Source organism: Parasteatoda tepidariorum, chromosome 7, assembly GCF_043381705.1.
Source record: "Parasteatoda tepidariorum isolate YZ-2023 chromosome 7, CAS_Ptep_4.0, whole genome shotgun sequence".
In the NCBI taxonomy this organism is placed as follows: Eukaryota; Metazoa; Arthropoda; class Arachnida; order Araneae; family Theridiidae; genus Parasteatoda; species Parasteatoda tepidariorum.
This window is the reverse complement of record NC_092210.1, coordinates 14,752,698-14,767,903: the sequence shown is the minus strand read 5'-3', so window position 1 is coordinate 14,767,903 and position 15,206 is coordinate 14,752,698. Positions and strand designations below refer to the sequence as shown.

Here is a 15,206-nt window from a genome sequence, read left to right as displayed (position 1 = left end):
CAGAAACTATTCAGGTGGAAAAAATCGATATGTTTTGAATGCTCGAAAGCAGGCGTTCTTATTCAAGATTTACCAGACGTGAGGGAGAAAAACAAAACATATTGAAAAAATAGAACATAACGTGGCCAACGAAGAAAAAGGAAAATAAAATAAAGGTGAAAAATAAAGCTAGAAAAACTGCGGTAACCGAGAAAGGCAAATCAGGAGAGGCTGCTTTTCCAGGTGGTTGGTGTGAAAATCGGTTCATTAACTAGGGAATCTGTATTCATGTGAATGAAACAAGATTCCAGAATATCAAGGTGAGCTGATTTGACCATTGAAGGAAAGAATTTTGGTGTTATCGAAGTTGAAATTATTCTCAAGGTTCAAACTATGCCCTCAATAGTTATTCATCATATTTTGTTATCTTTTTACGACTTATATTTGTAACCTCTCTTTTTTATTACACTTTTAACAATCATTCTAAAAAGTACATTAGTAAAAGGGGTAATTACAAAATAAACGATGCAAAAAATATGACAAAATTTTCTTAAATAACTATTGGTTCGAAGAAAAACTAATTATTCAGGTATCCGGAAAAAAATATTAATCCGATATCTGAAAAAAATATTTTAAAAAATTTGTTAAAATTTGCATCCAACTAAAATTGTCAGAATTCCTTAGGGCGCACTCAAATAATTTTGTACAGTGATCAAAATAAAGAAGATATCACTTAAATTAACCTTTGTTCAAATGAACGAATTTTCACGCACTGACTGCCAATCTGAATAGTTCAAAAGGTTGATCTCACAATAATTAGCGCTAACTATTAATTGAATTACAGAATCAGGCATAAAAACCTTTCTCTGAATAAACAAAACTTTTTTTGACAGATTTGGATTTTTGGCTATCAAAATATGGGATGACTAGAAAATATGGCCCCAACGGTTTAGGCAGGACAGCGGTTGAAGTTTCTGGCCCTTTAATATTAAATTAACTTTTTAAGTATTTCGCTATAGCTCGGGAAATTTTTAAACGTATCAATAATTTTTTTCAAGCAATATAAAATTCCTTTGTCCAAATATAATTCTATGTAAAAAAGATTTTAATAATTATTTGTTATTATTGTATTACTTAATTTAACAAGAATCTAAAGATTTTTGTGTTATGAGGTAAGCAAATTTTTATTTAATTTTAAACTGCGTGATTTTAAATGACAAAGTACAAAATTTGAACCTAACCAATCAACATATGATATGAAGGTTTAAAAATACAAGTTTTTCGAAATTTATATCTCAGAAACTATTCGACCAACTTCGCTCAAATTGAGTATTTCGTTATTTGAACTTGCATAATTAAAAATGGTTTCAAAATTTATGTGCTTCATGAATTAAAAATTTTTTGAGCGTTATGGAATAAAATATTAAATAATTGTTAAAATTTGTTTCTTACAATGGACTTTTTTAGATAAACATTATTCTTATATTATATTTCTATTTTTATGTTATAAATATTTTATATTAAACATTATTAATCTCGATTCTCTTCATTAGTTCTCGAAATGTGGTAAAGTATTCAAAAAGCGAAATTATCATTAAGGGGGCATAAACTTTAAACTGCTGTCCCAACTAAAATATGAGGGCCATATTTTTCAAGAGTGCTACTACCCCCCTCCCCTTATTTTCATAGCCAAACATCCAAATGCGTTAAAGAAAATGCATGTCTTTTCAGAGAAAGCATGTTTTTGTGTCTGATTCCGTAACTTAGCATAATTTAATTAGCATATTTGAGGTTCATCTCTTTGAAAAATTAGGGTTAGCACATAGTTTGTGAAAATCCAATCATAAGAACAAAAGTTATTTGGGGTGATGCCTTTTTATTTTTCGCATTTTGCATTTTAGCTGAGCACTGCGAATATCAGAAACCGCAGCTTATCAAGTACAAATCCGGTCATTGAATCATAAGTTATTCAAGACATTTTATTTTTATTTTATGTCTACACTTCTCCTTTAACTACATGAAATGACAGGTTATCAATAAAATGTCGACTAAAATAGCCGATGCGATGCAAATGATAAAAACAGTTCTGTCAATTCATCTCTTATTGTTATTTTCTAGAAAATAGATAAAATCTACAAGAAGAAAAAAAACAAAACTTTACGATAATATGCTATCGTTCAAAGTTGAAAGTCACGAAATATTACATAAACTTTGTTTTGTCCTAAAGTATTGTTGTTGAGTAAAAAAAGTCATTTTGAAATTTATTTTCAAAATACGCCTAATTGATTTCCTTGACTCTTTTTTAAAATGACTTTGACTTTTACAGGTTAAAGACTAAACTAATGAAGTGAAAAACCATGACTTGGCTGGAACAACTTAGTACTGAAGAACAAAATGCCATCGAAGAGGTAATTTTTTTGAAAAAAAATTTCATTTTAGAAATATATATATGTATATTATGAATATAATTATTTTAAATTTTATACAGGGTCTTAAAGACTATAGTGTAATTCATTCAAATTTGGAATGAAGATTCAAATCTTAATTCAAATTCAAATTTGGAAGAGAAGAGGTAGTCGGGTAATAAAAATAAAAACTATAATTTTCTAAAATTTCGAAGTTTATGTGCTTCTCACAATGACAATCATATCAGATTGCATCGAATTACAAGATATTTGCTTTTGTAATTGTTTTTTATTTCCCCTTACTGCTTTACATCTTTTTGGTTTTTCCTATTTTAAAGTAGATTCAATTTTAGATTTAATTTTATCATTGTTTTATAGCTTTTTCGCCCCCATTATCACTATCTAAATATATAAGAGATTTCTCCTTGAACGTTTTTCTTATTTCTATTTGACAATTTTATCATACCTTCAATCTACTTTTATTTATCTCTTAGTTAGATAGCAATTTGTTTAAACTTAATGTACATAATCATAACTAGTTAAACGTCTTCCTGGTGAAAATTGTTAACTAATCTTAAGTACATAGTTTGTCCTCACCAAACAATAGAATTACAGGTTGTCATGCTGATACGTTAAATCAAGCTATTTAAAAAGATTTGTGTGGACTAAATTGCTCTTTTATTTTACGAAATTTTCAATTATGCAATTCACATAATTTTTATCCAATACATAGTTCTGTGAAATTTCCTCTAACCTAATCTCACATAGTAGGTATATTTTTTGCTAATAGCGTTAGAGTTATTTTTCCGAGAAAATCATTAATTTAGGATGCATTCATACATTAATTTGATTCTTTAAAACAAAGATTGTAAATAAACATACACGTAGAACAGAGCAAATATTTAGACAAATTGGAACTAGACTTAACAGAATTGAAGCTGATAGAAACTATTTAATAGAGTTTACAAAGACTTAAAATATAAACATTCTTCTTATACAAGCAAAGATATTCATTCAGGGAACTTTTTTAGTTTCAGTATATGGGCAAATCTCTAGAACCTTTAACTTTTTGATAAAAAAAATTAAAAAAAATATATAGGCACACTATTTTAAACCTCCAGGATTGTTTGAAAATGTATGAAATATCAGAAAATAATCGTGAACATCGAAAATTTCGATGCCCTTATAAGTATAAACAAAAAATTAAAATTTTTGAATTTTCCTTATTTACCCTTTATTTCTCATCAAACATTATTAGTATCATAAATGAAATGAAAAATTTTAATATTAAGTTAAATTGTTATAAAATGTATAAAAAGGCCTACTTCAATTATTTTCAGTCAAAAAATATTTTCAATTAATAAAACATAGGGAAAAAACTAAGTTCTGATATGTTAAATTCAATTACTTAATCCTGTGGTTACGGTTTGACAGGGTTACGGTCTGGACAACCTAGGGAATAGATCGAAAACTTTTCTCAGATGCAACGCAATGATGCAAATAACGCAGAAAATAAATTGGGCAATGACAAACGTGTGATCAAAGTTTTGATTGATTTTAACATTTACTTTTTAGATCTGCGTCATCGTTACTGCTACCTCACCGAATGACAGTTTGGGATAAATTCGATTAATTTATAATTACTGCAAATAAAAATATTCATCTATAATAATGATACAAGTTTGTTCTATTTTAAATAAGCTTTTGGAATATCACTAACATAGAACTCGCAGAATTGGATTGTATACCTTTTTTTTCAATTTTCGATGGTTACGGTTTGACGTGCCAAAATTTCGCGACAAACTTTAAGTGTTTGCAAACGTCAATATTTACGAAAAATATCATTCAAGAAAATACTATAGTACAGCTGATACACTTAATTATGTTTTTAGTGATTTTCAGTTATTTTTTAAACAGAATACATATTGAAAAAAATAAATAAAAAGTATGTTAAATTCTCTAAGCGACACTCATGAAAAGTCGTCAAACGTAGGATTGAAGTAAGAAATGAAAGCCAAAATCAAGTTACTCGAGATCAAAACTATACGTATCTTAAAGTTAGTAATGCATAGTTACTCCTGTAATTTTATTAGAATTAATTTTCCCTTATTATGTTATATATTTATAAGAAAAGTTTGAAGACACCATAGGTTAAAGGTTCTAGAGATTTGCCCATATATATANAAACTTTAAGTGTTTGCAAACGTCAATATTTACGAAAAATATCATTCAAGAAAATACTATAGTACAGCTGATGCACTTAATTATGTTTTTAGTGATTTTCAGTTTTTTTTTAAACAGAATACATATTGAAAAAAATAAATAAAAAGTATGTTAAACTCTCTAAGCGACACTCATGAAAAGTCGTCCAACGTAGGATTGAAGTAAGAAATGAAAGCCAAAATCAAGTTACTCGAGATCAAAACTGTACGTATCTTAAAGTTAGTAATGCATAGTTACTCCTGTAATTTTATTAGAATTAATTTTCCCTTATTATGTTATATATTTATAAGAAAAGTTTGAAGACACCATAGGTTAAAGGTTCTAGAGATTTGCCCATATGTATAAAATCGCCGAAAACAACAACTAACTCTCGCCCATTTGTATTCAACTGAAATCGATCGTCAGACGATATCCAAAGCGTGCCAACATTGGTGTTTTTGGAAGCTAAAATATTTAACGGATGGTGTGAAAGCGCGTGATCTTGGTGTAAACCATTATACGAGTTTAAGATTTATTTACACTCTTTAAATTGTATATGAAATCTCTATTTGGTGCTAACTTACCAAAGAATGTTCCTTCATAAAATTTTTTGGTTTGTTGAACATTAAGCTAGAAGAGATTATACACCACAGTTTTAATAGTGCACCAAACAAATTTAAATTGGAATTTTATCTTTTAAAATTGTAATTTTATATTTTACCTTAATTTTATCTTAATACAATTGTTTGGTTTGTTCAACGTTAAACTCGAAGAGATTATTAACTACAGATTTAAAAGAGCACCATACAAATTTAAATTGTAATTTTATCTTTTTAAATTGCAATTTTTTCTTTTTGAATTGTAATTTTATCTTTTTAAGTTGTAATTTTATCTTTTTAAGTTGTAATTTTATCTTTTTAAATTGTAATATTATCTTTTTTCTTAATTTTATCTAATAAAATTTTTTGGTTACAGATTAATATTGACAATAGATTTAATAGACTAAAGATTTAATAGCGCACCATATAATTTTAAATTGTAATTTTATCTTTTTAAATTGTAATTTTATCTTTTATCTTAATAAAATTTTTTGGTTTGTTCAACATTAAACTCGAAGAGATTATACACTGCAGATTTAACAGTGCACTGCACCATACAATTTTAAATTGTAATTGTAATTTTATATTTTTAGTTGAAAAGACGGACTATTCATGATTTGACACCCAAATTATTAGAAGATCCAAGCTTGTTTTATCGCTTTTTGAAAGGTAAGTAAAAAGAAACTTAATGTTTCCACTTTCAATTACTTTTTTTCCCTCTTGAAACTGTACGCTTTGATATTTTTATCCGGCCTTCCTCACTGGCAATTCGTCAGATCTCGATAGTGGTTTTGTTTTCACTTTGTTTGAATACTTATTTGGAACTCTTAATATGCATTCATTTTCATGAATACATTTCATACAATGCATTCATGAATACATTTTTCACTTTATTTTTAAGAAAGATCCTAAAAATATATTATGAAGGCAGTGATTATGAAAATTTGTTATAAAATATCAAATTTGTGGCAGAATTCGTGACAAACTACATTCATAATATGATTTAAGAATTCGTTATATAATTCGCTGAATTATAAGGGCAGTTATTATCTATAGCTTTTGGCAATCTCTGCCATACATAGATACTTTTAAAATTCTTTTTAAATATGTAGATTCATTAGAACTTACTCAATAAGAATCGTTAATCAGTATTTAACTCCTTAACGATCTGTTAATTTTCAAGAAAACTGTCATAAAAGTGCCTATTTTTTTGGCTTTTGTACTTGTGTTATGCATTTGATTAGTGCTGACATCTAGTTTGAAATAAACTATCTACAATTACTTTAAAAATATCCTGGTACTGCCATCTGATGAGTAAAATGATAAATAAAATGTTTTCCAGGCAAAGGAAATGAATTAGTTACATTCTTATTGTCACGTTACTACTGAACACTCCAGCTCGGAAATACCACGGGAGAGAGAAGGATGGGTTTAAAAGAGGAGGAACAAATTGACAATTAAAAGTAATACATTCAAAATTTTAAGGGTATTTCTAATTAGCCAACATCTCAAGAATCAGTGCTAAAACTTTCGTCTTATGAATACGAAAAAGTTGTCAAAATCAGTTTTGAAAATATATGATATGAATGAAAGTATATTGAAAATATATACTCAATCAGTGTCTTAAGCTTTTAAACAGCTCGCATAACAGTAATAATGCAGTGTTTCAATAAAAAGTTACGTATATAATCCCTGAATGGAATACATTTCTACCCGTTCCAAATTGCTATGATTGTCTTAATTTTTGAACTGTTGCCAACACAACAATATTCATCATAAAGTGAAGCTCAATGTTGTTGTAGTTCATTTACGCCGCACTCGAGCTGCATAATGGGCTATTGGCGACGGTCTGGGAAACATCCCTGAGGATGATCCGAAGACATGCCATCGCAATTTTAAGCCTCTGCAGAGGGATGACACATCTGCTTCGGTAGTCCGACGACCTGCACGCGAAGTCGAGCGTTTTATGGTAGAACAGTTTAACGAGGACCGATAACGTGCACCCTCTGTCCGAGGCTGATCCGAGTGGTCACCCACCTACACACTGACCGCAGCCAGTGATGCTTGACTTCGGTGATCTGCTGGGAACCGTGTCTTAACGATCAGTCCACTGCGGGACGAGGCTCAATGTATACGTGATGTTTATGTGACGAACTTAGTTTTATTATTTAATTTCCAAAATAATTGCTTGCTAACTCAGCATCAATTATCATAGCATTAAAGTGAAGAGCAACGGGTATATGGCATTTATATAGTAACTCATATTTCTCTGTTGAAAGTCTTTACAGTTGTTTAAACTTTAAATAGTTTCCAATATAGCTGCAATAATCTTCGCACATGTGATATTCATACATTTTTGTCTGCTCCAAATTCATTTAATTGATCAGCTATTATCACAGTAGTTCTATCAAGATCAACTCATATGAGAGATTTTGCGACTGTCTAACTGTCTATATTATGTCTACTTTATAACTGTCTAAATTTCTTGCTACAATCATATAGTTGTTAATTATTACTATAATCATAATTTTACAGTATATCAGAAGCCAGGAGAAATTTTTGCCAGTAACATGAAGCAATATTTCTTTTTTCAATTTCTATTCAGTTCTCATCATATCAAAAACAATCGAAACATTTCAGTAAAGAATAGTGTAGTAAATGCAAACATGCATATGCTTTGTTTTTCCTCTGTATCGCATGTGCATTATTTTCCACTGTATTATTGTCTTTTCTCTGTATTATTAATTTGAATCCAAATTCCTCCTTCGAAAATTAGTTGAAATTTTCTTAAAATTTAACCGGTACCACATTCTCAACGATTTTTCCTTATTCACAAGTACCGCCATATAAGTCAAGTATGAAATTGGTAGAACTCGATTGATAGCTTACAGATGTAAGGGACTATATCATTCATAATGGATTTCTGAAAGGTCAGTTTAACCGTATTTTCGGTATTACAATTGTTTTTCTATTGAAAAGGTTTTCCAAACTTAGCAGGAAGTGCTTGATAGTGAGGGCTAAATCTAGGGAGTATGGAGGATGATGAAGAAGTTTGACTAAGTGATTGTTGACATTCACCGGTGAAAATCGACGTTCTCTTGATTTCGGAATTTCGCAGTAACAATTCCATGTAATATCTGGCACTTCATTAGTATGCAAATTTCGAACCACTTCCTTTTCAATAAAATTAATTAGAAAAACGTTTTAAAAATTCTTTAGAGCTGGTGATGATTTGAGCAGATAAGGAATGTAACTACACAGCAAAAGAAAGAAAACTATAAAATATTAAGCTAATAACAAATAATAAGCTGTTTAAGTTCCACGTATCTAACCTACGAATTTTATTATTGATCACACAATAAAACAATTCAAAATTAGGAACTACAATATTCATTATAAATATAAGGTTTGAAAAAAAAGGCAAAACATTCATGATTCCTTTAGTAAGTTATTTTTTTATTTATATTAAAAACTCTTTTTAAAATAAAACTTTTTAAAAATTCAAAATTAAATATTGCAGTATTTGTAGTTTAAAGTATGTTATAAATATTCAACGAAATAATGTTATTTTTTCTTATTATAGCTCGAAACTTTAATATTAAGAATGCCGAAAGCATGCTCCGAAAAGTAAGTCCTGTTTCTTTTTAAAAATTATGAAATCTTTTCCATTTTTGCTCAATTTTTCTATCAGTTTTTTACTATTTATGAGAACCGATAAACAATTTAGAGGATAATCTAACACAGCAGTTCCCAAATGGTGTTCCGCGGATCCCTAGGGTTCCGTGGAAGAGATAAAAGGGTTCAGCGAGTTTTTGTAACCAATGATGAGTTTAGAAACGTCTGGTGATACTTAGATAAAACCTATAATTCATAATTCATTTAATTTTTCGATTGTCTTTATAAAATTATTTCGAATAAATTGCCAATGAAACGGACATGGCAGTTTCTAAAAGATAATACGTTTCTTTTAACAATATATTGAGAAAATTATGGCAAGAACAAGCATTTATAAAATATTGCATTAGTATTTCCAATCGCGTTTCACAAATCCAAATAAAATAATTCTTTAATAAAGAAATATGTTTCCCTAATAATTGTTTTCAACAGCAGTTTTCATCCCGAACTAAACTATAATTCCACTTCATTTTATTCATTCGTATATATATACCCATAAACAAACTCATAACTAGACTAGATCTAGAACAAGAACTGCACATTTAAATATCGAACATATAACCTAATTTAAGAGTATTGATGAAAAAGCAATGAAAAATCTTCATTCTATAATTAATTATTTCAAAAATAGTTTTTTTATGGGTTATAACGTTCAAAAATTTTTTAATAAATTTTATTTATAAGGAATGTTGACTGTTTAGGGTTCCGTAGCCGAAACAATTGGGAACCACTTCTAACAAATTTACAGATTTGTTGAGTTTTTTCACTTACTCGATATGCTATAATACTTTGAAAATCATTTCGCTTTTTTCAGTGAAATTTTTCTTATATTGATGTATTGTAAAATACAGAGCAAAAACAATACAAAGAAGCAATAGATATCAATATAAAGCAATAAAAGTAAGAGAAGCAATATAAGACCATACAGGACCAAATTGGCTTAAATGTGCCAAATATGACGGATATTAAGTACTAAAAATAACGAAATCACAAAATGTTAAATCGACGATCTAGTATGACGTCATCACAATGCACTTTTTCAAAGTTTCTTTTCGTCTCACAAACGATGGAGCCATCTCAGTGGAACAAAGTACTAGTAGCACTAGAAAACGGTTAGTTTATGCTTTTGATTTAAAGAATGGACATTCTGAGATTCATAATTTAAGTTTTTTTGCTTTTAAAGTTCTAAAAAAGGAGTTTATTGCTTTATTTCATTGAAAATTCTTATTTACGGATAGGATTACTTAATTTTATATGCTCAAATTATCTACCATAATCTAAATCTAATAATATCAACTAATAATAAGAATACCATAAATCTAATAGCATAAATGTATGAAAAATTTTGTGTGATTTGTTCCAGGTGAAAAACAGTAATAGTCGAATTCTGCCAAAAGTTGTTGATCCCAGTTGATCGGAAACTGTTGTGATTTTTATACGCTTTGAGAAAAATAATTATTGCATTTCTGCATGCTAAAGCATTAGACTTAACTCTTAACTTCCCTGTAATTATAAACTCTGTAATACTAAGAGAATGAAATCTTAAAGGTATATTATACTCGAGTCTGTGGCCTTATGCTTAGTTGAGTTATTCCAGACAACAAAAAAAATTAAAAAATAAAGAAGGAAAAAGTTGTTATCGCCTTATTACGATCACTGGCTACCCATTGGTCAAATACTTTTTCTTTCTCGATTGATTCCGTTAAGGGCCACATTTCAAATCATGGGTTGCAAAAACTGATTGTCATTGGATTGGTTTTCAAATCCTGCTTATGTACGTGTTTCAAAACATCACAAAATACTTTTCCTTTTTCAATATTCATATTTATATTGAAATCACTGTCAAGCCAGTAATTTTAAGTTACTATTTAAAAGAATGTAAGGATATTTTAAATTATTATTATGTAAATACATTAAAAATGCCTGCTAGTGAAAATAAAAATAAAAACAGCAGCGGTCACTATAGCAACACATGCAATGACGACGCATGCGCACTGTTCATTATTACTCTTGTACACAGTTGAAAAGTGGGATGGCGTCCAAATAAGTTACGCACGCCATAAAACCCAAAACAAGACCCATTTTGCCAATGGGTTAAATTATAAATGAACGGAAATAATTTTTTCCCTTTATTATTATTTAGAAAATTATTTTCAAATGTCATTCCTTTCAAATGTTATTTCTTTTAATAGACACTAATTTCTTTAAGCCTTATTTTGAACATAGTTTATTATTTATCTTTTTGAACATTGTTTATTATTTATCCTTTTGAACATTGTTTATTATTTATCCTTTTGAACATTGTTTATTATTTATTCCTTTAAACATTATCAATTCTTCCTTCCATTTGTACATAGCTAATTTTTTATAAATATTATTTCATACAGCCACTTTGTTTTTTTTAATATTTAATTAAAGTGAATCACATTTTGGCCATGTTTAAATAAAAAAAAATTATTCTAACAAAAGCTTTTTTCTAAGAATTTCTTAATTTCTTTACTTCTACAAAACGCTTTTGTTAATTTTCAAAGAAATAATCGCTCCTGTAAAACAATTGTTAAAGATTAATTTATTTGGTTTATGAAAAATTGATTTTATTGAGTATTGTTTATCTTCAGCATATCTCATTCAGAAAGGAATATGGAATAGATACAATATTAGAAGACTATGAGCCTCCAGAGGTAAATATATTTTTATTCATGCAAGTTGTAGTGTATCTACCACTGCAAAAATACAATACCAATTCATAAGTATACAAGACATGTTAATTCGATTCTATGTTGAGGTACCTTTTCATAGATGTAGGTTAACACGGTCAATAACTACTCTCCCCTCATTGGTGACCTTCGGACGTGATGTAAACATGCCTACCTTGACTTAATACAGCTCTCACGTTCAGAACTTAAGGCGACTGCCTGGGTACGATGAAATTTTTTTTAAAAATAAATTTTTTTTAAAAACATGTGTGTTATTGGTTCATGTGTGACATAAAATGATATAAACAAGAAGAAATATTTTTGAATATCGCATAGTTTTTAAAATATTTGAAAAATTAAGCCTAAAATGAGCGAAATTTAGAGCTTACGCCAGACACCATACACTTAATTTAAATGAATAAAATACAATTTCTTTTTCTGTACAGATTATTTTGACCCTTANTACTAAACGCTTTCGTTAATTTTCAAAGAAATAATCGCTCCTGTAAAACAATTGTTATAGATTAATTTATTTGGTTTATGAAAAATTGATTTTATTGAGTATTGTTTATATTCAGCATATCTCATTCAGAAAGGAATATGGAATAGATACAATATTAGAAGACTATAAGCCTCCAGAGGTAAATATATGTTTATTCATGCAAGTTGTAGTGTATCTACCACTGCAAAAATACAATGCCAATTCATAAGTATACAAGACATGTTAACTCGATTCTATGTTGAGGTACCTTTTCATAGATGTAGGTTAACACGGTCAATAACTACTCTCCCCTCATTGGTGACCTTCGGACGTGATGTAAACATGCCTACCTTGACTTAATACAGCTCTCACGTTCAGAACTTAATAAGTATGGTGATCTTAATACAGCTCACCCCACTTCTAACAAAAACAAACAAAGAATCAACTAGAAATGAATGAATCAACTAGTGGTAATAATCTTAATACAGCTCTCCCAGCCTCTCGCAAAACAGCAATGAATCTACTAGTGGTATCCATTTATCGAATTCTATCGCAGATATAATTCTGGTGGGGGATTACTGTAGTGTATCTACCACTACAAAAATGCAATTCCAATTCACAAGTATATAAAACATGCTAACTCGATTCTATGTTGGGGTACCTTTACATAGATGAAGGTTGACATTGTCAATAACTCTCTCCACACAAGTGTTTAATAGAAAATATGCCCTTTATTGTATGAATCAATTGTCAAAAATTAGACCGTTTCAATCTAATTTTAATGATTAAATTCACTTAAATGTGACGGAATAAGTAAGACTGCGAGAAACATTTTCCTTATAGGAAGTTAATAAAATTTACTGCGCAAACCTTAACAACTTTAAAATTTCTGATTTAATTTTTCCGCATTAAGATATAATCTTAAAAGTTATAAGGACTAACTTTATATATGCTTAGTAATTTGTAAAGAAATTTTAAGTTGTGAAGTAAGATTTTTATGTTGTGAAGTAATGTTTTAAGTTGCGAAGTAAGAAATTTCTGTTCGTATTCTCTCTTAAATTTTATATTTGTGATTCCTAAAGTAAACAATTTAACCGTTTCAATTTAATTTTAATCAATGTAAGAGACGAAATACGTAAGACTTCCAGAAATACTTTCTTTCTAGGAAGTTAATGAAATGTACTGTGCAAACCTTAACAGCTTTATAACTTCTGATTTAATTATCAGATTTTTTCCCGCGTTAAGATGCAATTTTAAAGATCATGAGGACTAACTTTAAATATGCTCAGTAATGTGTGAAGACAATATTTTAAGTTGTGAAATAAGATTTTTATGTTGTGTATTAAGAAATTTCTATTCGTGTTTTCGCTTGGTTTTTAATATGCGATTCCTAATTTATAAACATTTTTGAGAGCATATTTAACACCTCAAAATGTAAAAATATGCATTTTGTTATATTCGTAATGATGTTTTAATGTATCTAAAAGAATAAACGTTTAACTTAAATGATGCATGTGTTTGAAATGTAGGTTTAAAAATGAAATATCTTTTAGGTTCTTGTAAAATATACACCATCTAATTTTTTTGGGTTTGATAAAGATGGATCTCCAGTTCGTTATGTAACAATCGCTGCAGCAGATATTAAAGGTAAACAACTCAATTTTTGTACTGCTTTCATATGTATGTTTTAGAGAATTTGATTCAAACGAAATATTAATAAAATGCAACTAATCTTGTGGCATTTCACGACGGTGAAATCGAGGCTATTCTAATTGCCTTAAAACAATTACAGTGTCGTACTGACCAATTTTCTAGCGCCGTCATCTTATCTGACTCTAACGCAGCACACTTCTTGATATTAACTCTCCACTGATTCCCCAATCCATCTCTATTCAGAAATGCATTGATTGTCTGAAAGACCTGACACTAAAAGGCAAGCAAATCGTGGATCCCGGGACATTGCGGGATTTGGGGTAATGAAAAAGCTGATTTCTTGGCCAAGAAAGGAACAACTATTGCCCAAGCATCTCGTTGCTCCATCTCTCTGCACTCATTTAAATTGCTGGTCCGAAACCAATTCCAGAACATGCTCTCAGAGAATTTCCGTCAAAGCAATATACACAAAACCTGGTTCAACCATATTTTAACTATCCCAAATCAGCCCAGGTTTAAGGCAGTTGCTCTCTTTAGACTTGTAAGGGGCCATGACTGTCTGGCCAAACACCTTTTTAGAATAAACATTTTTGACTGTCCTAAATGCAAGCTCTGTCGCCTTGGGGAGGACATGGACCTGCCCCATATTTCTGTCTGTCCTGTGCTCAGCTCCACTACTGTGTGTGGACGCTACTAGGAGGCTAGGGCCCGTATGGGCTAAGCATGTCACTATGCATTCTATTCTATTTATCTCTTTTTGCCTTGTTTTTCTTGTTATTTTATCCTTTTTGTTCCTTTAAATTGGCCTGCCATTGGAAATAAAAAAAATCTTGTGGCATCAATAACAAGTATAATTTAATGCTCAAAAAAAAATATGGACTTCATTTGATTGTAATTCATTGAGCTGAAGTTCTTAGAAGGTAGGTCTTCATAAGGTACCTCCAAACAAAGTTATTTTGCTCTAATACTCATTTAGATAAAAGGATGTTCTTCAAAGACTCTACCGTTACATGAAATGATTAACTTTTTGAATAGTATGCTATTTTCAGAACTGCTGGAAGAATATTACAGATATTCATGGAAAAAGGATGTTCTTCGAGGATTCTACAGTCACATGAAATGATGAATTTTAATGAATATTATTTTCAGAACTGCTGTAAGAATGTAACAGCTATACATTACAAAAGGATGTTCTTCGAGGTCTTTATCGTCATATGAAATGATGAATTTTTATGACTATTATGCTATTCTCAGAACTGCTGTAAGAATGTAACAGCTATTCACGATGAAAGGATGTTCTACAAGGAATCTAGCGCTACATGAAATGATTATATTTAATGAATATTATGCTGATTTTAGAACTGCTGTAAAATATAACAGTTTTTCATCTCAAAAGGATGTTCTTTGAGGACTCTACCGTTACATGAAATGATGATATTTTATTATTATTGTTATGCTATTTTCAGAACTGCTGTGAAAATGTAAGAGTTATTCATGACAAAAGGATGTTTTTCGA

The 15,206-nt window shown here is 29.5% G+C and overlaps 1 protein-coding gene across 11 annotated transcripts in view; it reads left to right on the top strand.

Moving 5' to 3' along the window:
* Positions 1–15,206, top strand: part of LOC107445081 (SEC14-like protein 2) — a 42,806-nt gene that overhangs the window by 12,423 nt on the left and 15,177 nt on the right. For 8 of the 11 annotated variants that reach the window (XM_071183098.1, XM_071183101.1, XM_071183097.1 and 5 more), the window contains 5 exons: positions 2,306–2,387; positions 5,779–5,854; positions 8,769–8,812; positions 11,479–11,541; positions 13,591–13,684. In XM_071183098.1, the coding sequence (XP_071039199.1) occupies positions 2,337–2,387; positions 5,779–5,854; positions 8,769–8,812; positions 11,479–11,541; positions 13,591–13,684 (328 nt within the window). In that variant the 5' untranslated portion in view covers positions 2,306–2,336. Of the gene's footprint in view, positions 1–2,305; positions 2,388–5,778; positions 5,855–8,768; positions 8,813–11,478; positions 11,542–12,134; positions 12,198–13,590; positions 13,685–15,206 lie in introns of all 11 variants that reach the window. The other 3 variants (XM_071183103.1, XM_043054518.2, XM_071183096.1) reach the window with 1 other exon arrangement.